The following is a 26,168-nucleotide window of genomic DNA, read 5'->3' on the forward strand; positions in this document are numbered from 1 at the left end:
AGTGGCATTTTAATTTAAGTCCAACATTTTAATGGTTAGTGATTGGTGCATGGGCATCAACTCGCACGTTCTGTGATATTGTTATTCATACTGCCAATGTTTTAGAGCCCTTTACTAAAGTATTCGCTAGTTAGTATGTAAGTAAGCAAATAAAAGATAAATAAATAAATAGCTTTAAATGGTACTTCAGCGTAGTAAAAGTACCCTAGCATGAGTTATAAATTAGATTTTCTTTATACATATTTATATTAAACATATATATATAATGAAAATATGTATAAAGAGAATCTAATTTATATATTCGTGTTTAATTAAATTCTTAACATTTTAATGGTTAGTGTTTGTTGCACTATTTTGGGGGGAAGGGATTGGCTTGTACAGGCTACTTTACACTGATCAACAGTCGGCGCCCCGCTGTAACCTGCAGATTAACGGAGCAGTTATCGTCTCTGACACGTAGCCTTCTGAGTTTGGAGGCCAGGCTTGGTTGAAAGGAGAAGGTAACATCACAAACACACCTACACTATAAGACACGCGTGGACACACACAAACTTCTGTGCACACACAAACACAATCTCTCCGTGACTAATGTGTTTAATTATTGGATACTAAGATTAGAGATTAAATCACATGATCATGTTTAAATTAGTATTTATTCATATAACTATTGCTGGTTTAGAGTAATCACATTGATCTGATTACTGGCTTGATTATTAGTTTTTAAACCTATACTACTCAGATCTATATTATTTACATGATTCTATTTAGTTATGCATCTATAGTAGTATATAATAGGTAAAGTAAAGGATAATTTCAGTTGTAGTATGCGTATTGTTATTTTTGGAGTGCAATTTTCAGATTTTTCTTTAGACTTATGTTTATTAAAATTCTATTTTTGTTCAATTTTATCTCACAGGCAGCACCCTACTTGCTCATTTTGCCTGAGGCTACTTTTGAGAGCAGACACTTACACCATGCTTTATTCATACCGGCAAAATAACCTTATTAGAGCACTTATTCCTCTGAAGAGCTTCCTGTTTTTGTATCGTTGCAGCGAAAGTTTTGCGTTTGCGTTTGTATTAGTATTAGCGTTTAAATTACATATCTTTTTCATTTATACAATAATAATATTAATAGCAACTAGTTTTTACATCTCATACTATTTGTCTTCGCCTTTTCGCCTTTTTCTGCGCTTTTTGGAGAACGCGCGAGTTTCTTCTTCTAAGAACAGCAAACGGAATTTAGCTCCAAACAACTAAACTCCCACTCAGGTACGATATCATGTCTAATATTCAGCTTGTTCAGTGTGTAGAGTGCAGGATGTTTAGACATTCTTCTTCCGTCGTTAGTGGTAATTTTATTTGTGATAGGTGTGTGTTAGTGAGCACTCTGACGGAGAAGATTTCAGCGTTAGAGGAGCGCATCCAGACTTTAGAGAGGGTTAGAGAGTGTGAGAGCAGCGTTATTCCTGTAGCGGACAGTCTGGGTGCCGCAGGCGGAGATAACCAGGCCCAACTCTGTCATTAGAGCCCTCACAGCGGGGCAGGTAGGTGACAACTCGGCGGTATACTCGTTTAGCCAAAGCTAACGCTAAGGCTAGCCCACCGGAGCACACCTCTTCTGCGCTTCACGTGTCCAACAGGTTTGCTCTCCTCAGTGATGCACCCGCTGAGAAACCTGAAAGAGCTCTGGTTATAGGAGACTCTATAATGAGGCACGTGAAATTAGCCAGGCCTTTAGGGGCGCCAGCGGCAGTGGTTAGGTGTATCCCGGGAGCCAGAGCACCGGACATAGCAGGTAATCTTAGGGCTCTAGGACAGCATAGGTTCTCTAAGATAGTAGTACATGCTGGAGCTAACAATATACGCCTTCGTCAGTCAGAGGTTAGTAAGAATAACTTTTTAGAGGTGTTTAAATTAGCGAAGGCGATGTCCGATGGAGTAGTATGCTCTGGTCCCATCCCAATGAGACGTGGTGACATAACTTACAGCAGGTTATGGTCGCTGAACCGCTGGATGTCCAGGTGGTGCTCCGAAAACAACGTGGGCTTCATTGATAATTGGAAGACCTTTGAGGGCAAAGCTGGCCTGTTAGGGCGGGACGGTGTCCATCCCACTCGGGAAGGTGCTGCTCTCATTTCTTGCAGTATAGCTCATAGTCTCAGAAGAGGCCTAGTTAATCGGTGACAATCCAGAGCCCAGGCCAGGGAGCAGACAGACAGGCTAAACCAACCGTCTGCTAGCTGCATAGAGTCGTCACCCAGGGTTCACTGTATTGAGACTGTGTCTGTTCCCCGAGCTAAAAACAAATTTAGAAAGACTCAGAAAGTCTGTTTTAGTAATTTAATTAACATAAAGACCACAAACTTGGATCAGACTGAATGCGCAGCCGGCACCTCTGATCTGAAGCTAGGACTGTTAAATATTAGATCTCTCGCATCTAAAGCAGTTATTATTACTAAAACTATCACAGACCAGGAATTTGATATACTCTGTTTAACAGAAAACTGGATTAAACAGGACGAGTATGTAGCTCTAAATGAAGCTAGTCCTCCTGGATACAGCTACATACACCAGCCTCGGTTAACTGGTAGAGGAGGAGGCGTCGCAGTTATTTACAATGATAATTTGACTATTGTACAAAAACACGGACACAAATTTAATTCATTTGAAATTCTTTATAGTAACATAAGTGTATTTAACTATATTAAGTCAGCTCAGTCGATCCCGCTAATTGTCATTTACAGACCTCCAGGGCCGTACTCTGAATTTCTTAGTGAATTTGCAGATTTCCTCTCAAACCTAGTCGTTTCTCTAGACAAATTGTTAATTGCTGGAGATTTTAATATTCACCTAGGAAACCCAGAAGACCCTCTGAGAACAGCATTTATGTCCATACTGGACTCGGTAGGAGTAAATCAGTGTGTAGTAGGACCCACTCATAAAGCAGGTCACACTTTAGATTTAATAATATTATTCGGATTAAGTATAAGAAATTTATTCACAATTCCACTATCTAAAGTTATCTCAGATCACTATCTTGTCTCAATTCAAGTGTCTCACAGTAATAATGTACGCACAGCGCCGCGCTACCGTATGAAACGTACATTCACATCAACTACCAAACAATTCAATTCAATTTCAATTCAATTTTATTTATATAGCGCTTTTAACAATGGTCATTGTCCCAAAGCAGCTTCACAAAAAAAAAATTAAAGATTTTTTTTTTTTTTTTTTTTAGAAAAGAAAAGAAAAGAAAATATTTGGAAGTGTGTATGTGTGAGAAAAATGTGTGTTTCATAATAATGAAATGAATGAATGATGAATGAAATGTCTCTGATGAGCAAGCCAAGGGTGACGGCGACAGTGTCAAGGAAAAACTCCCTGAGATGGCAATAGGAAGAAACCTTGAGAGGAACCAGACTCAACAGGGAACCCATCCTCATCTGGGTGATAACAGATAGAAATAACATCAAGTGTGTTGTGCAGGTAAAAGTTCAATATATCAGAAGTTGTGTAGATTCAGTTCAGCAGTAGGTGCAGAGGGCAGATGGGGTCAGGATCACTGGAAGCACAGGAGCAGGATGTGTAGCTCCAGCCATCATAAAGCAGAATCTAGCTGGAGCAGGTCCTTCTCAAGATGCCTTAGAAACCTCGCGGGGTTGGCCTTTGTCTACTGAAGCTGGCACAATCTCCAGATGCCTCAGGATGGGTAGAAAAATACAGAAAAGATGGAGAGAATTAGCGTAGTTGCCATTCAGGATAGGTGTACTGGAGTATGAGGTTATGGGATGAGTTACGCGTATGCCAGATTAAAGAGATGCGTCTTGAGCCTACTTTTGAATTGGGAAACCGTGTCTGCTCCCCGAACAGTGTCTGGAAGGCTATTCCAAAGCTTTGGAGCCAAATTTGAAAATGCCCTGCCCCCTTTTGTAGATTTTAAAATTCTGGGAATTACCAGAAGTCCGGAGTTTTGTGATCTTAAGGGACGTGGTGGATTATAGCGTATCAAAAGACTGGTTAGGTATGAGGGAGCTAAACCATTTAAAGCCTTGTATGTAAGTAGTACTATTTTGTAATTAATTCTAAATTGAACAGGTAGCCAGTGCAAGGATGATAATATACTGTAGGTGTTATATGATCATATTTTCTGGATCTAGTGAGAACCCTGGCGGCTGCATTTTGGACTAACTGTAGCTTGTTTATTGAGGATGCAGGAAAACCACCTAGTAATGCATTACAATAGTCCAGTCTGGAGGTCATGAATGCATGAACTAGCTTTTCTGCATCAGATACGGATAGGATACTCCTAAGTTTGGCAATATTTCTAAGATGGAAAAAGGCTGTTTTTGTGATATTGGAAATATAATTTTCAAAAGACAAGTTACTGTCTAATATCACGCCCAGGTCTTTTACTGTTGAGCTAGTAGTAACAGTACATCCTTCTAAACGCAGGCTGAATTAAGAAAGCTGTTGTGTGCTGGTTTTTGGGCCGATGAGCAATATCTCTGTCTTATCTGAATTTAGTAAAAGAAAGTTATTGGTCATCCAATCCAATGTCCTGGACACACTCTGTTAATCTAGACAACTTGGGTATTTCATCTAGTTTTGTTGAGATGTATAATTGGGTATCATCAGCATAACAATGGAAACTAATCCCATGCCCTCTAATGATGTTTCCCAGGGGAAGCATGTAAATTGAGAACAGGAGAGGTCCTAAAACTGACCCTTGTGGGACCCCATATTTCACTGGCATTACATCAGACGGTACTCCATTTAGATCTACAAAATGGTATCGATCAGACAGGTATGATCTAAACCATTTTAATGCCTGCCCCTGAATACCTATATGATTTTGTAGGCGATCTATGAGAATAATATAATCTATGGTGTCGAACGCAGCACTAAGATCAAGTAAGACTAGTATTGAGATGCAGCCTTGGTCTGAAGCTAAAAACAAGTCGTTTGCAATCGTAACTAGTGCAGTTTCTGTACTATGATGGGGCCTGAAACCTGACTGAAATTCTTCTAGGATGTTGTTTTCCTGCAAGAATGTGCACACAGAGTTTTATCAGTAATCTCCCAGAGTTATCAACTTCGATTAGATCATCGTCTGACCCCACAGAATTCGATCAGGCAACTGAATATTTAGAGTCGACATTTCGCTATATCTTAGATAATGTAGCTCCAGTTAAAAGAAAAATTATTAAAGTTAAGAAACTTGCTCCCTGGTATAACGATCACAGGCACACTTTAAAACAGACCGCTCGGAAATTAGAACGTAAATGGCGTCAAACTAAATTACTAGTATTTTAAATATGGAAGGAGAGCATCCTGAACTATAGAAAAGCTCTTAGTGTAGCTAGATCAACATATCTCTCCACTCTTATAGAAAATAACAAAAATAATCCTAGAATAATTAAATTAAATTAAAATTCTTATTCAATGCTGTAGCCAAATTAACCAGAAATAAGACCACTGCAGAAATCTCCACAACAACATCATGCAATAGTGAGGACTTCATGAACTTTTTTAATAATAAAATTGTAAATATTAGGCATAAAATTGAGGTTTTGAAACCGAACAATGTAATTGATGCAGATGTTAATCTAGCCATGTCAGATCAGAACCTAGAATACTTTACTCCCCTTGAAGAGAATGAACTAATTTCACTCATCTCTTCTTCAAATTCATCAACCTGTATATTAGATCCTGTACCGACACATTTTCTTAAACAGATAGTACCAGCAATAACAGAACCGCTGTTGAGAATAATTAATTCTTCACTCAGCATTGGTTATGTTCCAAAATCTTTTAAATTAGCAGTTATCAAACCAATAATTAAGAAACCTGACCTCGACCCCTGTCAGCTGTCCAGTTACAGGCCAATATCAAACCTCCCCTTTATCTCTAAGATTCTGGAAAAGATAGTAGCGGAGCAGCTATGCTCATATCTACATAGAAATGGCATACATGAACTGTATCAGTCAGGATTTAGGCCTCATCACAGTACAGAGACAGCACTCGTTAAAGTAGTAAATGACATCCTATTGGCCTCTGATCAGGGTTGTGTAACTATGCTTGTATTACTTGACCTCAGTGCAGCTTTTGAGACCGTTGATCACGCTCTTCTTCTTCACAAATTAAAAAATGTAGTAGGAATTAAGGGTACAGCCCTCTCCTGGCTCAGATCCTATCTGACCCATCGTTATCAGTATGTAGACTTAAATGGTGATTATTCTGCATGTTCTCTAGTGGAGTTTGGCGTTCCGCAGGGTTCAGTTTTAGGTCCACTGCTTTTTTCCCTTTGCATACTTCCTCTGGGCAACATAATCCATAAGCATGGTATTAGTTTTCATTGTTATGCTGACGATACACAGTTATATGTCTCAGCAAAACCTGATGAGAAAAAACAGCTTACTAAAATTGAGCAATGTGTGCAGGACATAAGAAATTGGATGCTAATTAACTTCCTTCTGCTAAATCCGGATAAGACAGAAGTTCTAGTCATAGGACCGCATACAGCTAGGAGTAAAATTTTAGATCACACCGTAACTTTAGATGACCTTTCTGTTCCATCAAATGCAACAGTAAAAGACCTTGGTGTGATTATTGATTCCAGCCTTTCATTTGAAGTTCATGTAGATAATATTACCAGGATAGCATTCTTTCACCTCAGAAATATTGCCAGGATAAGAAATTTATTGTCGCTAAACGATGCAGAAAAACTATTTTATGCTTTTATCACCTCTAGGTTGGACTATTGTAATGCCTTACTGAATGGTTGTTCAGCTAGATGCATAAATAAGCTTCAGCTAGTCCAGAATGCAGCAGCGAGAGTCCTCACTAGAACCAGAAGATATGAACATTTCACCCCTATCTTATCTTCAATCCATTGGCTCCCTGTGAAATTTCGCATTGATTTTAAAATACTACTCTTGACATATAAAGCATTAAATGGTCTCGCGCCGCAGTACCTGAGCGAACTGCTAGTGTCTTACGATCCACCACGCCTACTTCGATCAAAGGATGCAGGCTGCTTGTCAGTACCGCGTATTATGAAAAATACAGCTGGGGGCAGAGCTTTTTCTTACAAAACCCCAAAATTATGGAATAGTCTTCCAAATAGTATTCGGGACTCAGACACAGTCTCAGTGTTTAAGTCCAGGCTAAAAACCTATTTATTTAGCCAAGCCTTTTTATAAATAGATTTGCCATAGGTAAAGGAGCAGATCTGGGGGACTCATGGACGTAGAGTATTATGGTGAACTGGTATGTTTGGATGCTGTCTTCCTCACTCTCATTGATCACTCAGGTTTGCTGACGGTGAGGTGATTGTTTGCTTTACATCTCAGAAAGCCCTCATGTTTGTGTTACCTTCTGGCTCTTCCTTTTAGTTATGCTGTCATAGTTAGTCCTACCGGAGTCTCTGCTTTCACTCTACAGTTAATATACATTCACATTATACATTGTGTGACTGTAACCATACCTAACTGCCATCTCTCCTCCTCTTCTGCTCCCCCCTCTTTCTCTTTCCTCTCTCCTCCTGTCTCCCCCTTTCACGCTTTCTGTCGAGCTACACATGTCGTTCCTGAGCTGCCAGTGATCCAGACTCCCTCTGCCCTCCGGACCTGTCTGACCCATCCTGGTGCCCCGCTTCTGGCTGAAGATCTCGTCACATGGATGCCCCGTGTGTCTCTCTGGGATGCGTCTGGTGTCTGGGGATGATTCCCTCTACCTAGAAAATGGTTCTGGCCTTGACTGGTGTTGGCAACTGTTTCTCTGGGGACTTGGCAGTTCGATAGTTCAGGACTGGAACTTCTTACAAGTCTACCTGGGTCTTCAATAACTACCTGGACTCCATATTAACATCAACTATTATAGCTGAACTGCCTCCCACCCTACACACTGTATAAATGCAGATCATTTACTGCTTTCTGTTTCACCCAAATGAGGATGGGTTCCCTGTTGAGTTTGGTTCCTCTCAAGGTTTCTTCCTATTACCATCTCAGGGAGTTTTTCCTTGCCACTGTCGCCCTCGGCTTGCTCACCAGGGACAAACTGACCATTTTGATTCATACAAACTTAATTCTTTTGACCTTGTAAAGCTGCTTTGCAGCAATGAAAATTGCTAAAAGCGCTATACAAATAAAATTGAATTGAAGAGGGTATTACTGATAATTAATGATTAATTTTGATTTTTCTTTTAATACCTTTTTAGTCTGCTCTTAAAAGTCATACATTTGTATCTTTGTCACCCCTTTGTCTCAGTACAGTGAAATTTAAGTGTGAATAAAGTCAATGAAAGGCTATAGAGGGTCTTGGTCACAGGTAAATGAAAATAAGGAGCACATTGCATCTGAAAGCTTTAAAAGCTGTAGGAACATGCCAAACCTGAATTACTTGCATCACTGATGCTTAGCAACTCTTCCCTAAAAGACAATTTCCAGCATCCCTGGAATAATTTTATACCTCAAGCATTTAACTTACAGTTTGGTAGCCAGCTTCCCCCCCTCCCAGCTGCAAACAAATGACCACTTATGCAATATAATCTTGTGCATCAGTATTTGTTTCACACCTCAACTCAAACTAGTATAATAAATGTGAATTTTGCAAAGCAGATGGCTTTCCAACATTTACCCCACAAATTGTTTCCACATTGCTGTAACCATTAAAGCATCCATTAAAAGTTCTTAAATACTGGTAAAACCCATTACCATTTGATTCAAGAAGAGACATTTAAAGAAAACCAAGTCAAAATATGCACTCCATTTATTAAGAAATATTCAGACAAAGCATTAAGGCAACAAAAAGCACCTTAATCAAAGTTCACTGGGTTACTGGCCACTTCTTGCCATAGCTGCTTAACTGGGGTAAAGTACCCTGGAGAGTAATACCTGCAATTTTTTGTGGGGCACCTTGAGGGGTAGAACCAGACTGATTCCAAGCCTGTGCTGTATTGGGTTGAAACATCAGGTTCTGGAATCTGGAAAATTGGTTTGTGGGGACTACAGACTGAGAAGAGGATGGAATGTTCTGGCTCTGTGCTGCCAGAGACCCAAAGGTTGGACCCTGGTACCATGCTGAAGCACTTGAGGACTGAGCTTGAGAAGGTGAAAGCTCGCTTGCAGAAGCCACTGTTGTGGAACTGGGCTGAAATGATGGCTGGGACAGAGCTCCAGATATCTGGTTTGTAGCCACAGATGGGAAGTATGATGGAAAGCTTTGATCCTGTGAATTGTACCTGCTTAAGGCTTGCCCTTGATACAGCACAGGACCCAAGGATGGCAAAAGAGCAGTAGAGTCAGACTGGCCTGCCAAAATCTGTGTTGTGCTAGGCTGGTATAATGATGGGACCTGGAATCCAGACACTTGGGAAGATGGAATCTTACTCTGCAAAAAGGTGTTCCAGGCAGAGGTTTGACTTGGATATGAAACTGGATTTCCCAAGGACTGAATCTGAGCAATACGAGTATCTCCTGGCAAAACCCACATTGCACTTGGCCAGTATGATGTCTGGTTCTGAATTCCAGATATTTGATTCAGGGCAGCAACAGACTGAAAGGAGGATGGGGTTCTTTGGTACTGTGATGTCAGATTGATGTTAGAGGTTAGACCTTGATAAAGTGGTGAGTCACCCATGGACTGAGCCTGAGATGCAGCAGGCCGACTTGTGGAGCTAGGCTGTTGTAACGCAGTCTGAAAAGCAGACATTTGAGAGTATGGAATCATCTTACCCAACAAAGTGGTGTACCAACCAGGTGTCGGACTTGAACACAAAGGTGAATTTCCCAAGGATTGAGATGGAGCAAGAGCAGACTGCTCTGTCAAAACCTGAGTTGTGGTGCTAGGCTGAAATGATGACTGGGTTTGTGATGAAGTTATCTGGCTTGAGGTGTCCATAGACTGGGAGGAGGATGGAATGCTCTGGTCTTGTGAAATGCTGGACATGCCTGAGGTTTGCCCTTGAAACAGCTGTGAAGCACTTGAGCTTTGGGGAAGAGAGATCGTCTGGCTTGAAGAAACTGGTGTGTTAGGCCAGTAAGTGTTCTGGAATCCAGATATTTGGTTTGTGGTGGCCACAGGCTGGGGGGAGGGTGGAATGCCCTGACCCAGAGAAGCCAGATACCTGCCAGAAGTTAGACCTTGATACAGTGTTGAATCACCCGTAGATTGAACAGAAGCAGATTGACCAGATAAAACCTGTGTTGCAGTACTTGGCTGGAATGGTTGCACCTGCAACCCAGAAGAGGATGGCATTATCTGACCCTGTAAAACACTGTACCATTTATTATTCCCTGAAGATTCAGTCACATAGCTGCCTTGAGACCGAGACATAGAATCAGACTGGCTTGCTGTAGTCCATGTTCTGTTAGCCCAGTATGGTGTCCTGCTGGAGCCTTGCATTTGATACTGTGGTAAAGCATCCAAGGGCTGCAATGGGGCAGTAGAAGCAGATGGTCCTGGCAAACCCTGTGTTGAGCTAAAGGGAATTACCAAGCCTGTCTGGACTCCAGAAACTTGGGAAGATGGAATCATCTTACCCAGTAAAATGGTGTACCAGCCAGAGGTCTGGGGTAGATTTGAAGATTGAACGGATTGATCCTGAGCAGCAGACTGGCCTGACAAAACTTGTGCTGTAGTGCTAGGTTGGAAAGATTGGGCCTGAGCATCAGTGACCTGGCTTGTGGTGACCACAGACTGAGAGGATGGAACACCCTGACCTGGTGAAGCAAGATACCTGCCAGAAGTTAGAGCTTGATACAATGTTGAAGCACCCATAGACTGAACAGGAGAAGCAGATTGACCAGGTAAGAACTGTGTTGCAGTGCTTGGCTGGTATGACTGAGCCTGGAATCCAGAGACTTGTGAAGGAATCCGACCCTGTGAAGTTGTGTACCAGGCAGATGCCTGAACTGGATAGGCAGCCAAAGCCTGCAAGGATTGATCCTGAGAAATAGCAGACTGTCCTGTCAAAGCCTGTGTTGTGGTGCTAGGCTGCAAAGATTGGGCCTGAGCATCAGTTATCTGGCTTGTGGGGACCACAGACTGAGAGGATGGAATGCTCTGACCAAGCAAAGCCAGATACCTGCCAGAAGTTAGACCTTGATACAAAGATGAACCACCTATAGGCTGAGATGGCAAATCAGACTGGCCCAACAAAAGCTGTGTTGTGGTGCTAGGCTGGAAGGATGACTGGGTTTGTGATGAAATTATCTGGCTGGAGGTGTCGATAGACTGGGGGGAGGATGGAATGCCCTGGTCCTGTGAAATGCTGGACATGCCTGAGGTTTGCCCTTGAAACAGCTGTGAAGCACTTGAGCTCTGAGGAAGAGAGATAGTCTGGCTTGAAGAAACTGGTGTGTTAGGCCAGTAAGTGTTCTGGAATCCAGATATTTGGTTTGTGGTGGCCACAGACTCGGGGGAGTGTGGAATGCCCTGACCCAGAGAAGCCAGATACCTGCCAGAAGTTAGACCTTGATACAAATTTAAAGCACCCATAGACTGAGACGGCAAAGCAGACTGGCCTGCCAAAACCTGTGTTGGGATGTTGGGCTGGTATGACTGGGTCGGGTTTGTTGCGACTACAGACTGGGAGGAGGGAACGCTTTGGTCTTGTGAAACATGCCAGCTTAAAGCTTGATACGGTGTTGAAGCACTTGGAACCTGTGCCTGAAAGGCAGAAGCAGACTGGCCTGCAGATAATTGTGTTGGGGAGCTAGGTTGGTATAACTGGGTCTGAAATCCTAGCACTTGGGAAGAGGATGGACTTTGAAATCCAGGCAGATTTTCTTCTGGCCAATGCTGAGATGGCAAATGGCCACAGTTACCAGGCTTGATAAACCCATTCCAATAAAATCCTGAAGACTGAGATGAATCATTAGACTGGTGGCTGGGAGCAGCTTGACCATAAGTATTTAGTATTTGTTTGATATGAGCAACACCACCAGAAGACTGAACAAAACTAGAGTCACGTTGAGCAGGTTGGACTTCCGAAGTAAGCACAGCATTTCCAAAGTTTCCACTGCCATCATTTCCATTTGGACCTTTTCTGGAAGGTAGCTCAAGTTGACCAGGTGTAGCAAGTTGAAAATTTTGGCTCCATGTGACATTAGAACGTCCAGCCTGCCAATCAAGGATGGATGTTCTATTCCACACTGTAGGATTTAAAGAAACATTTTTAGACTATAGTAAACTACAATCAGACAGATTTTATTAAGACGTTAATTAACTAATTAAAAATTCTTACCATTAAATCCATCTGTATATCCACAAAAAACTAAAGCAATGGAAAGCAGATAGAACCTGGAAAAAAAAAACACCACTTGAAAAACAGACTTAAAAAGAAGAACAGGGAAAAAAACTAAATACATACCTTATCATTGCCCATAACATCTCTCAAAGATTGCTTAACAGCAGGAGCCTTGATTTAAAACAGAGCTGCTACACTACATCCAAATACTAAAACTACCACCAAACGCAGCACACTGATTATATAATGAGTAGCACCTGGTCACATGTCTACTAAGAACCATAATTAAGTCTCTCCAGGGTCATAAACAAGGTTGGTTAACTTTACTGCTTAATTGTACCCTTATCTGCTTTCATTAGTCCCTTTAAAGGTGATGGAAAACTGAACTACTGGCTATTATAACTTCGCTCAAATTCAACTTTCATTATATTTTTAACTTTTGAGTCCTAACATGTGAGGAGGAAGTTTTATTTTTTTTTATTTAGGGCTGGAGCTAAAATCGGCTCTCTAGGACAGAACTTGTCTACCCCTGCAATAGAGAATCAGCTCAGTGCAGTAACATGCTTTTTGTTATGAAATTTTAGATACTCTAGACTTGCACTTTAAATTATTTTAGTATATTACATTTATCTAGTATCTGTAAACATATCTATAGGTTAGCATTTTTTAATTTGGTTAATAAGGGGTTGTACTGTAATTCTGTATATAAAACAGGAAATGATATACTAGGTCAGTCAGGGGAGATATACCATATACAGTACATATGACAATCATCTAAACTAATTATCTTTGCAATTGGTGCCTATAACTCACTACTTGTCTCTATGCTAGCAATCTAAATTTGCAGCTGGATCAACAATGTAAACTTATATACTGTATAATATAAACTTAACACTGTAAATCTGCTTTGCAACAATGTCTGTTAAATGTGCTATCTATATAAAAATTAAAATTAGGTTTGATCATGGGGATCACATGTTTATAAATGAAACCTTGTTGATATACTGTATATGCATATGCCATATTCTGGCATATACTATAGACCTTTAGCTGTTATGAACCAATTGGTCAAGGGTCCTGCCAAAGGGCAGTCATCTCATACAAGTCTGTAGACATGTGTCAGAGAACACACCTGCCACCAATTTGGTAATTGTATAAAACTCTTATTGGAAATGTTTGTGAATGTTCGTTGAAGTCTATAATATTTTAAATTTGGGAAAAAGAAACCACTTGTCTCAGCCTCCCTCACTCTCAGCACTGGGTTGTGTTCTGAGCCCCCTGCTGTACTCTCTGTACACCTATGAGTGCGTGGCCACTACCAACTCCACCACTGTCATCAAGTTTGCTGACGACACTGTCGTGGTGGGCCTGATCACGAACAACGCTGAGTCTGCCTACCTGAAGGAGCTTGGTGTTATTTGATCTTATTGGTTTAGAAATTGATATTTCAATAAATAGTAAACTTGGCTGATTTCGTTATTATTTTATATAATAATAGTGTAAAAAAATATAAGTGGGGCTTGAAAATTCCCCCTTAAGTGGGGAATGACAGAAAATGTTTAAGAACCACTGGGTTAAATAATGACACTAATTAACACGCCAAGCTGAACACATCTGTGAAGCTATTGTAAAGAGCGAGACAGTGAGACATAATATAAACTTAAAAGTCCCAAAGGCAGGCAAAACATAAAATAGTCCTCTAGTACAGAGCACCCTTCAGGGGTTATCCCTGACAACAACCAGTTAGTCCACACACCAAGGCGATAAAGCTAGAGCTCCTGATTACATTATACACTCTTACAAGTCAAATAAAAATTTTATTTGTCACATACACAGTCATATACAGTACTATATGCAGTTAAATGCTTGTACGACTGCCAGTGACCTTAAAAAAAAATAGTAAAAGCTTATACATAAAAAATAATATGAATGAAAGAAATACGTTAAAAAATAAAATTAACTGGTAAAATATGCTGTACAAAGTAAAATATACTGTAATAAGAGAAATACGTTAGAAAAATAAGATTAACTAGTGCAATGTACTGTAAAAGGGAAAGGAAAATATACTGTACAAATAAGAACAAAATATCTATAAAAAAGCAAAATATCAATATATCAAATATAGAAAAGAAAATAGAAATAGGAATTTGTCAAAAACAAATTTAGAATTTTTAAATGGCTGTGGTGTGCAAGTATGCATAAAAAGTGACTTTGTAAAGTGTCTTATTTAAAGTGATTTGTGCATTATTTAAAGTAGTTTGTGCAGTGGAGTTATGAAAAGATGGTAATTAGTCCTGTGTTGTGTTGTGGTTGAGAGACCTTATCGCCTGCGGGAAGAAGCTTCTCCTCAGTCTCTCTGTGTTAGCCTTTAAGGAGCGGAATCACTTCCCAGACCGCAACAGAGAGAAAAGTCCATTGTTGGGATAGCTGAGGTCCTTCATAATCTTCCTGGCTTTGATCCAGCACCGCCTGCTGTAGATTGAGTACAGGTCAGGGAGCTTGGTACGGATGGTGCGCTCAGCTGATCGCACCACCCTCTGTAGAGCTCGTCTGTCCTGCATGGTGCTGTTTCCAAATCAGGTAGTGGTGTTTTCCGTCAGGATGCTCTCTATGGTGCAGGAGTAGAAATTCCTGAGCATCTTGGAGGGCAGTCTGAAGTTTCTCAAGCGTCTTAGGTGGTAGAGACGTTGCCGGGCCTTTTTTTACCACGTTGATGATGTGACAGGACCAATACAGGTCCTGCGTGATGTGAACACAGAAGTATCGAAAGCTGTCCACTCTCTCCACTGGGCTCCTGTTGATGATGGGGGTCTGGTAGTTCCTCTCCTGCTTTGTACAAAAGTCTACATCAGCTCCTTTGTCTTGCTGACGTTTAGGAGGAGATTGTTCCTCTGGCACCATTTCTCCAGATTTGAACTCCGAATTTAATAGCTGCGTAAATAAACCCGCAAATAAGATACCCACATTCCTTTTTACATTGTCTTTAAGCTCCATCTGCCTTAAAATATACATGTTTAAAAGCATAAACACCATTATTCTCTGCGGTGCAACGAATGATTTAGAGATCATCGCAAAATGCTGCACACCAACAAAAAGCGTTAAACGATATTGATCCTACCTTTTGTTCAGCGGCTGAAGGATCAAAAAGCAACTTTGTTGCCACACTGGAAACTAGAAATGCCAGACTAGTACTGCCTGATAAAATATATAACACATTGGAATAAATGAAATTACATAAATAATACCAAATGTTTCCTTATATATTGTTTCTCTGCAAATAACATGCCGACGTTAAACCATTATTGTTGCACTATGGTTCCACTTTTTCTCTTACTGTCAATAAAAAAAAGCATGAATTAGAATAGGTACTTTCCTATTATTTTCCACTAATTCCCTCCGGTTCATTGCGCACCACCTGTCATGTATTCCCCACTAGTGGGGCGCGCCCCACACTTTGAGAATATGTATAGATGTATAATTTAAGGCGGATGTAGCTTAAAGACAATGTAGAGAGGATATATGTGGGTATCTTGTTTGCGGGTTTATTTATGCAGCTATTGAATTCGGAGATGCGAAAGTATAGAAGTAAGCTAGTTATAACGATTGCATGTGTATTTTATCTGTTTTGAAACTGGTGTTATTTGATCTTATTGGTTTGGAAATTGATATTTCAAAAAATAGTAAACTTGTCCGATTTCGTTATCATCAAGTGGGACTTGAAAATTTGCCCACCCCCTTAAGTGGGGAATGACAGAAAATGTTTGAGAACCACTGATACTGTATAAGCATTCACACTCTATAATCAGATTAGGTAAAGAATAAATTTAATCCAACAATAAGTGGAAGTTATTGATGATTTTAAAACCCATCCAAAGCTCATCCAAGCCCGTCAGTACCAAAAATCTGTTCTGATTTCTTAGGAAGACCAAAGCAGCAAAAACTGTATCAGGCACCAGAACACAGTCACCAGAACATAGTCACCAGAACACGACAGTCTGCCATGTGTACTAGTAATGACCCTAATGTTTCTCCAGACCCTCCTGGGAAAAGTGTGGCTGATTCTGATTGGCCTATCCTATGGTTAATTGCAAGTCTGCTTTCATGTCTGAAAAACCATTCATATGTGATTACCAAGCTTATATTTGTTCTTTGTCTCCACTTTATAGTGTGACTCGAGCTGAATTGATTAACGCAAAGCACGCAGATAAAGCTCTTCAAGAATTGTCTTTTTTAGCTACTGCTGGACGAGAAAATAAAACTTTGTTCTCCTTCTACTATCTCCAAGATGGATTGCTTTGCAGACAACAACCTATGAGTTCTGATTCTTCGCTTGATGCTAGTATCCAAATTGTAGTTCCTCTAGTGTTTCGTCAGGCTGTTTTACAGCTAGCACACCAGGGCCTTGTTGGTCATATGGGGGTACAGAAGATGTATGATAGAATTCTAAGGAATTTTTTTTGGCCTAGATTCAAGAGACATGAGGTTAAGTTTATACGATATTGCCACATTTGTCAAATGATTGGGAAACCAAATCAAAAGTTTCCACTGGCCACTTGACAGCCTATTCCTGTAGTTGCCACTCCATTTAAACATTTACTTGGCGACTGTGTTGGTCCTTTACCCTAAATAAAGGCGGGGCATGCCTTCTTGCTTACTGTAATGTGTCAGTCTACACGTTATCCTGCAGGTTATCCGCTAAGATCGATCACCACTAAATTAATTTTAAATGGCTTTACCGAGTTTCATGTCTGTTCTTGCCATGCCAAAAACCATTCAATCTGATCAGGGCTGAAATTTTATGTCTCGACAGTTTTCAAAAGTCATGCAACAACTCAAGGTTAAACACAACATCTCAAGTGCCAAGGAGGATTAGAAAGATTCCATCAGACTCTTAAGTCACTTTTAAGGTTGTATTGTGTTAAACTTGATTGTGACTGGGAGGATGGACTTCCTTGGATGCTGTTAGCTATTCGTGAGGTTGTGCAAAAGAGCACAGGTTCAGTCCTAACGAGTTAGTATTTGGACACGCTGTCAGAGCCCTATTGCTGTTACGGCAGATGAATGAAAAATGTCTGATCCACCTGAGAATGTCAAAGACTACGTAAATAGTTTTTGTTATTGAAGTATATTGAACTATATGAAGCCAGATCTATTGCTCTACGGAAACTGGGTCAGTCTCAGGAAAAGATGAAGAGGTTGTTTGATTGTAAGGTTGAGTCCAGAAGCTTTTAGGTAGGTGATCAAGTCCTTGCTTTATTACCTGTGTTGAGTAGTCCATTTCAAGCTAGGTTTACTGGACCTTATATGATAGCAAAATGCTATCCTAATAACAACTACCTTTTAAACACGCCTGGTCAAAGGAAAGTACAGATTTGTCATGTTAAATTTATTGAAGGCTTATGTAACTCCTGTACTGTCTCTGCCTGTTATTGTTGTAGCTGGTGACATGGTAGATCCAAGTGTCTCGGAAACATTTGTAGAGATGTCTGGTGTTCTGGAGGTGGAAAATGGTCCTTCTTGTAATACTGTACTAACAGAACTTAACAGTTCCAGAGGGTTAGCGCCTGTTATTGCAGGACAGTAATTACCTACTAGATACTACTGTATTTTTTACTGCTTATATATTTTTGCCATAGTTTTATTTGGTTTTACACCATTTTATGTGTTATTTGTGTGTGTGTGCGTGTGTGTGTATGTGGGTGTGCGAGAGAGAGTGAGAGAGAGCGAGCCCGTGCGCGAGAGAGGGCTTTTATTGTGATTTGTCCAAGGTTACTAAAGCTTGGCTTACTACTAATAAAAATCATTTTAATGTAACCCATGGGTCTCAATCAGAAAATTAGCCAACGCTGTAAATAGATAACACAACAAATTATATACTCTGAAACGTTCATTTGAACATAAATATTAAAACAATCAACTATTATTGTTAAAGTCAGCCCCTAGCTGTTCAGGGTCAAGTTTACGGGGCTTCTTGGTCTTTCGTTAATTTTACTTCTGACTCAAAACCAATATGGCTTATTAAAGATGCACTGTTTTATTGGACATGGCTGTTTTGTAATGTTCAGCAAAATAAACACTGTCTATGGTTCGAATATGCCGTGAACATCTGAAAGTCATGATGTAATAGAGACAAGTCTCTTCAGATCCTTCTGCACTAATGTTATGTTAATTATTAACGTATTGATGTATTTTACTTGAGGACAGAATAGACCATCCCAAATAGCACAGGTACGTCGCAGAGATGCCTGCTAAAGAGCGTATCATCTGGTAAACATCGTGTTTTTTTTTATTTTTTATAATTGTATTTTGATCGTCTGTAGATCGCCTGTTTCAGCTGTTAAATAATACATCGTCTTTACATCTATACGACGTCTATACGATGTATCTTTATCATGCAAAATTTGCTGGTATGTGGACGGGAAGCTGCAGCATCAGCTATATCGAAGCAAACATCGCGAGAAGAGAACACAGTTTCTTGAGAAGACAAATGTTTGGCGGGCGTGTGGAAAAGGTAAGCAGGAATTAATTCCCATCTTTCTAAATAGAAACGAAATACTGAACATGAATGTTACCTGCTGTTTAGCGATGTTTAGTCACGTTATTTTGGTTTAAGCTATTTCTTGTATTTTTAATCACACTTAAAATACCGACGGTTATATGCGCGTGCTTAATCAGCGGTTCGGTTCTGGTTTCGGTCTGTTCTCATGAGTTGTGAATCGAGAGGAACAAAGTATAAATATTGTTCATTTGCTAAATTAAGTATCATGAATTTTTATTGAATCTATCTCTATATTTTTTCACAGCAGTTTGTGACTGAAAAGTGTCCTGTCTGCATCTGACTTTAAGAGTTTCCTGACCAACCGTATCTAACAGTCATATTTAAAGGTCATGACGTACAGTTAAAGTACAAAACGTTTCTGTGGTGTATAATTTTTTTTCTATGATTAATACTTATTTGTGGTGTTTTATGTTTTATACATCTTTTCAAATTGAGACTTCATTTGTAAGTTGCTGCTGGTGTAAAACAGTGTTTTTATTAAATATAAAATAAAAATCTCAGTTTTTTTTCCCATTTGTCTTATGTATCCTTCCTTCACAGAATTTCGTTGACCATGGTTAATTATAATTAACCGAGGGTATTTAATTAAAATAATAGGAGGGAGTGTTTTATTAAAACAACATCTATCCGGCATGAATCAGACATTTGACAGATGTATAAACATCTGATAAACATCGTCTAAACGTCTAAAGAGCAGATCAGGGTCGTTTTAATTCATTTACGTCTTAAATACGTAGTCTAAGCGTTGTTCTAACTTCGGGCACGGACATCTCGGCGACGTCTGCCATATGAGCAAATGCCCTCTGCCAGAGGAAAAAGACGATGTTGACGCGTGTGTGCTATCTGGGATGTGTCTGTTTAATATTTCTTTTAAACAGCTGTGTTCATAGGTTTAATCAGCTATTTACAAGACAATGTTGAAGCACTAACGGCTAAAGTGCCACTGAATTTAGGAATGCACCCCTAGGAACAAACACACACACACACACACACTGAAGAGCAAAGCTGAAATGCGCATTCACACCTCTGACTGTTTTTTGTCTTGTAAATGAGTATCCTCATTCACTTTCTAATCCCCCCAGCACACACACTCTGTACACTGTTGCTATTTGTTGGGGCACTTGGTTATACACAGCACTTTAATTTATGAAACACTTACTTTCTGGTTTGTTTTATTTTAATTATTGCTTAATACCTTATTTAGCAAAATAAACAATGTTATCATTGTGTAAATAATTACCGTATTGATGTCTTTTAATTAAGGACATAAACAGACCCTGCGCTTGTGTTTAGGACTGATGCTGAACAGCTGTGTTCATATGTTTAATCAACGATTTACATGACGATATTTCATGCATTTGTGGATGGAGAGGTGTGTGTGTGCGCTCCTGCATTTTTTCGTTGGCTTTAACATGAACACATTTGCACAGACAGGTCTAAAGAACCCTCCCCCCACCAAAAAAAAAACCCCACAAAGCAGTTATCACCATGTCATAGTCAGTATTCTCCATTGAGGTTTCTCACCTTCACATGGAGTTCTTAAAACCAAAAAAATTATTTATATAAAATGATTATGGGTCACATAATCACAAACTTATACAAACTCATAACACAGATACATATGATCAAATGGTTAACTTTTGTTTTCATTTGTTTCTATGACAATAATAATAATTAATATTATTAATAATTAGCCAACTCTATTTAAAACAAAGTTGTCTCCCATTTTTTTGCCCATTGAAATATTTGGTTCAAGTAAATGTTTTTTTTAAAAACCCAAACAATCCCCCAACAATTAAAACACGCACACATGACTTTAAAAATAAAAATATTCTTCCAAAACTAGTCAAAGGTAAAACAGTAATTTGTATAAAACAGGTGAATCATGTTGTTTCTCTTTTCTGTTCTGGCACCTAGGTGGTGGAATGAACTTCCTCTAGATGTCCGTACATCAGAGACTTTGACTATCTTTAAACGACGACTCAAGACGCGTCTGTTTCTCCAGTACTTGGACTAAGCCCCCCCCGAAAAAAAAAAAAAAAAAAACCTCTTCTCAGATGTGTTGGACTAATGGCACTTAGTTATTAACCTAGTTAACCCAGTGTAAGTATGTATCCAATGTTGTAAACATTAAAGCACTTTTTGTAAGTCGCTCTGGATAAGAGCGTCTGCCAAATGCCTAAATGTAAATGTACATGTTGTGTTTTGCTTAAAGATCAGTAAAATACCCGGATAACACCAGCTGCTTATTAATTTCTATCTGGTTCTTTTATATTAAAACATCAATTTTAAAAACTAGTAAAGATGGAACAGTTTAAGTCTTTGTTTCCCCCAAAGTATCAGACGTTTTGTAATTCTATGTTCAGTAGACCTGACCAAACATCATTCTAAAGCTGTTGCACTGTGACGTCATTCCTACTACAGCTCCCTCAACAGCTTGTTCAGGCTCCTCCAGTATCTCCAAAAGACCAACCATCAACCGTTTGACCTCCATCCTCCACAGCAGAGCTCTGATTAACGAGAACAGGAGAATTTAGTTAAGACAAAGATAAATAAACTTTACAGAATATCTAGTTGTAATAAAAAAAAAAGATATTAGTAAACCTACACCACAGAATGTGTAAAAGACTGTTTTTTGGGGAATTCTGGAATGTAAATAAACTGCCTGTGCTAACTTTAACCAGTGAACTTTGTTAGGGTTAACCACGGTCTGTCTGTATTATCGTCTGCATTAAATTAACCAAGAATTTACTTAATGCCCTTTTCCTACAAATAAGTTAAGCGATATAACACTCAAATATGAGCATTTGTTCATCTCTGAAGCCAAACTATAACTTACTGAGTACTGAAGCCCCCCACACCTCCCTTCTCCACACACACACCTCCCCCACTCCTTAACTGATAAACAGTTCAGAGTTTTTAAACAGCTCGTTAACTAAGCGCTCGTGCCACCGTGCAAACTCACGAAAATATAAACCTGGTTATGAGCGTTTAGCTAGCTAGCTCCTGTATCCTCAGCTTGTGCCCTTCATGAACTGCATCACATTATATTCACAGAAATAACCTGCAGATTAACTCTTACCTAAAGAATAAATAAATGCTGAATTTATCCTCAGGTAGAGCAGCTTTTGTAATAGGGACAGTAATAGTATTTTCAAAGCTTTAGCGTCTTTTTGATTAAAATAGGAGTGACATTGTGAGTTTGTGACACTGACAGTAAGCTGTAATGTTAACTCCAGACTTGGTAAACAGATCATTAAGTTATCTAAAGTTACATCTGACCGCTGCTGGTGCTGCCAGTGATTTTCAAAACGGCCAATAAAAAACTAAACTGGGAAATAAACTGTAAACTACCCCAAACAAATTGTATAAAATAAAACACCACTTACCGCTAATAGTCCATCAAGTCGCCATCTTCATCTCTGTAGTGCAGCTTGATAGCATTAGTTTGGGGTGGGATAAAAGCACCATCTAGTGGTGGCACCAGGAAAATGAATAAATAGGACTTAAATGGGCATGCTTACTGTGAAATCTTGACACGCCATTCTGGCAGTATTCTGGCGTCCATAGGGCAGCCGTATGCAATTCGCATGCCATTCACACGGCCGCGGCTATTTGATGTGGCTTTATCTGTGTTTGAAGCTGTCCACTCTCTCCACTGGGCTCTCGTTCATGATGGGAGTCTGGTAGTTCCTCTCCTGCTTAGTGCTGAAGTCCACTATGAACGCCTTTGTCGTACTGACGTTTAGAAGAAGGTTGTTCCTCTGGCACCAGTTCTTCAGATTCCTAATTTCCTTTAAGTAGGCCATCTCATTGTTATCCCACCACGACGGTGTCGCCAGCAAACTTAATGATGGTGGTGGAGCTGGTGGTGGCCACAAAGTCATATGTGTACAAAGAGTACAGCAGGGGGCTCAGAACACACCGCTGGGAGGCTCCACTGCTGAAGGCTGAGACATGTCCGCTCATCTTTACTGCCTGTGGTCTGCCAGTTAGAAAATTAAAGATCCACTGGCACAGAGATGAGCTGAGTCCCAGTTGCTCCAGCTTGGTGGTGAGTGTGGAGGGAATTATGGTGTTAAATACTGAGCTGTAGTTAATAAAGAGCAGTTTAACATAATTCCCCCTTAGAGTGTCGAGGTGAGTGAGTGATGTGTGGAGGGGATGAAAGATGGCATCATCAGTAGAACGATTTGGATGGTAAGCGAACTGTAGTGAGTCCAGTGTGTCAGGGAGTGAAGAGATGATGAAGTCCTTGACCAGCCGCTCAAAGCACTTCATTACTACTGAGGTGAGGGCTACAGGGCGATAGTCATTAAGAGAAGCAGGATGAGGTTTCTTTGAAAAAGGAACAATGATGAACTCCTTGAAGCATGTGGGGATCACAGACAAGATATAGATAAAGAGAGATTGAATATCTCTGTGAACACAGGTGCTAGCTGGTCTGCGCAGACTCTGAGAATATGACCTGAGATGCCGTCTGGTCCTGCTGCTTTCCTGGTGTTTACTCTCTTGAAGGCTCTCCTTACGTCATGCTCGGAGATGATGAACGCGTTTCCGGTCCTGGCAGTGTCTCCTGTCTGCAGCCGTTAGCGCTGCTAGCATTGGCATGGCTAGCGTCGTTAGCTGCAGCCTCGAAGCGAGCATAGAAAGTGTTCAGCTCGTGTTCTGCCAGAGTCACGTCCGCATTCGTCATACCGGATGTTGGTGTTTTATAGTCCGTTATTGTCCTTAGTCCCTGCCACAGGCTTCTAGAGTCACTCTGTTGGAGCTGTGACTCTAGTTTCTTCCCGTAGCGCTGCTTCGCCTCTTTTACCGCCTTTTGGACATTGTTTGATGCAGCCTTGTGCGGTTCCAAGTCCTGCGTTATAGGCAGCGGTGCGAGATCTCAGAGCATCGCGAATGGCTTTATCCACCCACGGCTTCTGGTTGAGAAGCGTTCTGATAGTTGTTTTCTGCACGGTATCATCCGCTAGTTTCCCAATGAATCCCACAACCGCTTCCGTAAACATGCTAATGTCATCATCTGAGCTGTTTTTAAACATGTCTAAGTCTGCGTCATTGAGTGCGTCCTGTAACGCGGCTGCCGATTGGTCCGTCCAGCGTGCGACCTCCTTTTGAACCAGAACTTCCTGTTTCAGCCTTTGTTTGTATTTTGGCATGAGGAAGATGGCAGCGTGGTCGGATTTAACAAACATTGGATGAGATTGTGCCTTAGCTATCCTTGATTGTAGTGTTGCAGTGGCTTAGTGTCCTTTCTAAGCCACAGCCTGCTGGTGGGGCAAGTGATGTGCTGATAAAAGTTCGGCATCCCGGTGTTGTGTCTGGTGCTGTGTGAGTGCCTCATGCAGCTTGCATAAGGCAGTGTCCGTGTCCGCTTGTGGTGGAATATAAACAGCGCTGATTATGACCGATGTGAACTCCCGAGGCAGATAAAAAGGACAACACATGATGGACAGTAGTTCCAGGTTGGGTGTGCAGGAGCGTGTAAGTGAAACGATGCTCACGCTGTTGCAGCGTGAAAACACATTGAGCACATCCCCTTGACTTAACTGAGTCCCGTGTCCTGTCCATGCGGTGAACCGAGAAGAACTCGGCTGGCTGCCATCTACGATGAGGACTCAGCTCATCTCTGTGTCAGTGGGTCTCCAACTTCTAAACTGGCAGACCACAGGCAGTAAGGATGGGCGGATATGTCTCAGCCTCCCTTACTCTCAGTACTGGAGCTCCCTAGGGTTGTGTTCTGAGCCCCCTGCTCTACTCATTGTACACCTATGACTGCGTAGCCACTATGAACTCCACCACCATCAGAATTGCTGACGACAATGTCGTGGTGGGCCTGATCTCTGACAACAACCAGACATCCTACCTGGAGAAGGTTGAAAATCTGGAGAACTGGTGCCAGAGGAACAATCTCCTCCTGAATGTCAGCAAGACAAAGGAGGTAATAGTGGACTTTAGTACAAAGCAGGAGAGGAACTTCCAGACCCCTGTCATTAACAGGAGCCCAGTGGAGAGGGTGGACAGCTTCCTATACCTCAGTGTTTACATCACGCAGGACCTGTCATGGTCCTGTCACATCAACACAGTGGTGAAAAAGGCCCGGCAGCCGACCACCTCAGGCACTTAAAAGACTTTAGACTGCCCTCCTAGGTGCTCAGGAACCTTTACACCTGCACCATAAAGAGCATCCTGAAGGGAAACATCTCAACCTGCTTCGGGAATAGCACCATGCTTACAGACGAGCTCTACAAAGGGTGGTGCGATCAGCTGAGCGCATCATCCGCACCGAGCTCCCTGACCTGCACTCGATCTACAGCAAGCAGTGCTGGACCAAGGCCAGGAAGATCGTGAAGGACCTCAGCCACCCCAGCATGGGACTGTTCTCTTTGTTGCAGTCAGGAAAGTGCTTCCGCTTCCTGAAGGTCAACACAGAGAGACTGAGGAGGAGCTTCTTCCCACAGGCGATATGCTCTCTAAACCAGATTAACACACAGGAATTATCATCTCCGCGTTTTTGTAATACCGCACAGAATTGGACACTCATGGACATTATTCATCTGTGCACATACCCCAGTACGCTGCAGATCGGACAATCATGGACATTGCACATTTGCACACACATTGCACATTTGCACAATTTCTGGACATTCCCATTTATTTCCATTTTTATTTCCATTTGGACACTTCTGGACATTTTTATTAATTTCCACTTTTTATATCCATTTAAATGCATTTTGTCTTGTACATATTGGTTTTATATTTCTTATATTTTTGAAAATGTTTATATACAGAGACACTGCAAATATACCAACAAAATTCATTAATTCATCAAATATATACTATATCTTTGATGAATTGATGAATTATGTTTGCTCAAATTTCCACATATGTTAACAGGTTACATACCTAATATAAAGAATCTTATATTGTTTTGGGTGCCGATTTTAATGAATTCTTTGATGTTAATGTTCAGACCTAAATATAAAATATTATTTTTGCCCTAATTCAAGAGAATTTACCTGGTCAAATACCTTAACTCTTAGGTCGACAATTGATTTGTTCCCAGTATCTCAAATTTTTTTTTACACTTTATTCAAAATATCTCACACTTGTTCGCCCCTTTTTCTGATTATAAGCAGACATTAGTTGGTGTTCATCAAACCAATTCCACACCAAGTGGATATTGGATAATTCTCTGTTAAACGATAGCACTGACCCTATTCTAATTTCTAAATCTGTCTCAAAATTTTATGGTAATCTTTGCTCTTTCACCCCAATAATTGTAGATCCTTTATCAATAAAATGTTTATGTTTGGAAGTATATTAAAAACCCATTATTCTGTATGTACAAAGA

At 40.5% G+C, this 26,168-nt stretch overlaps 1 protein-coding gene across 1 annotated transcript; it reads right to left on the reverse strand.

Annotated features, from left to right (window-relative positions):
- Positions 1–8,753: 8,753 nt before the first annotated feature.
- On the reverse strand, positions 8,754–12,398 carry LOC128545709 (mucin-5AC-like). The gene is made up of 3 exons (XM_053516241.1): positions 12,376–12,398; positions 12,250–12,305; positions 8,754–12,157 (listed from the first exon to the last, which is right to left on the reverse strand). Exons 1-3 carry the CDS (start codon positions 12,393–12,395, stop codon positions 8,829–8,831), a joined length of 3,405 nt encoding a protein of 1,134 aa, XP_053372216.1. The 5' UTR covers positions 12,396–12,398; the 3' UTR covers positions 8,754–8,828.
- Positions 12,399–26,168: the final 13,770 nt, after the last annotated feature.

Source organism: Clarias gariepinus, chromosome 17, assembly GCF_024256425.1.
Source record: "Clarias gariepinus isolate MV-2021 ecotype Netherlands chromosome 17, CGAR_prim_01v2, whole genome shotgun sequence".
Taxonomy (NCBI): Eukaryota; Metazoa; Chordata; class Actinopteri; order Siluriformes; family Clariidae; genus Clarias; species Clarias gariepinus.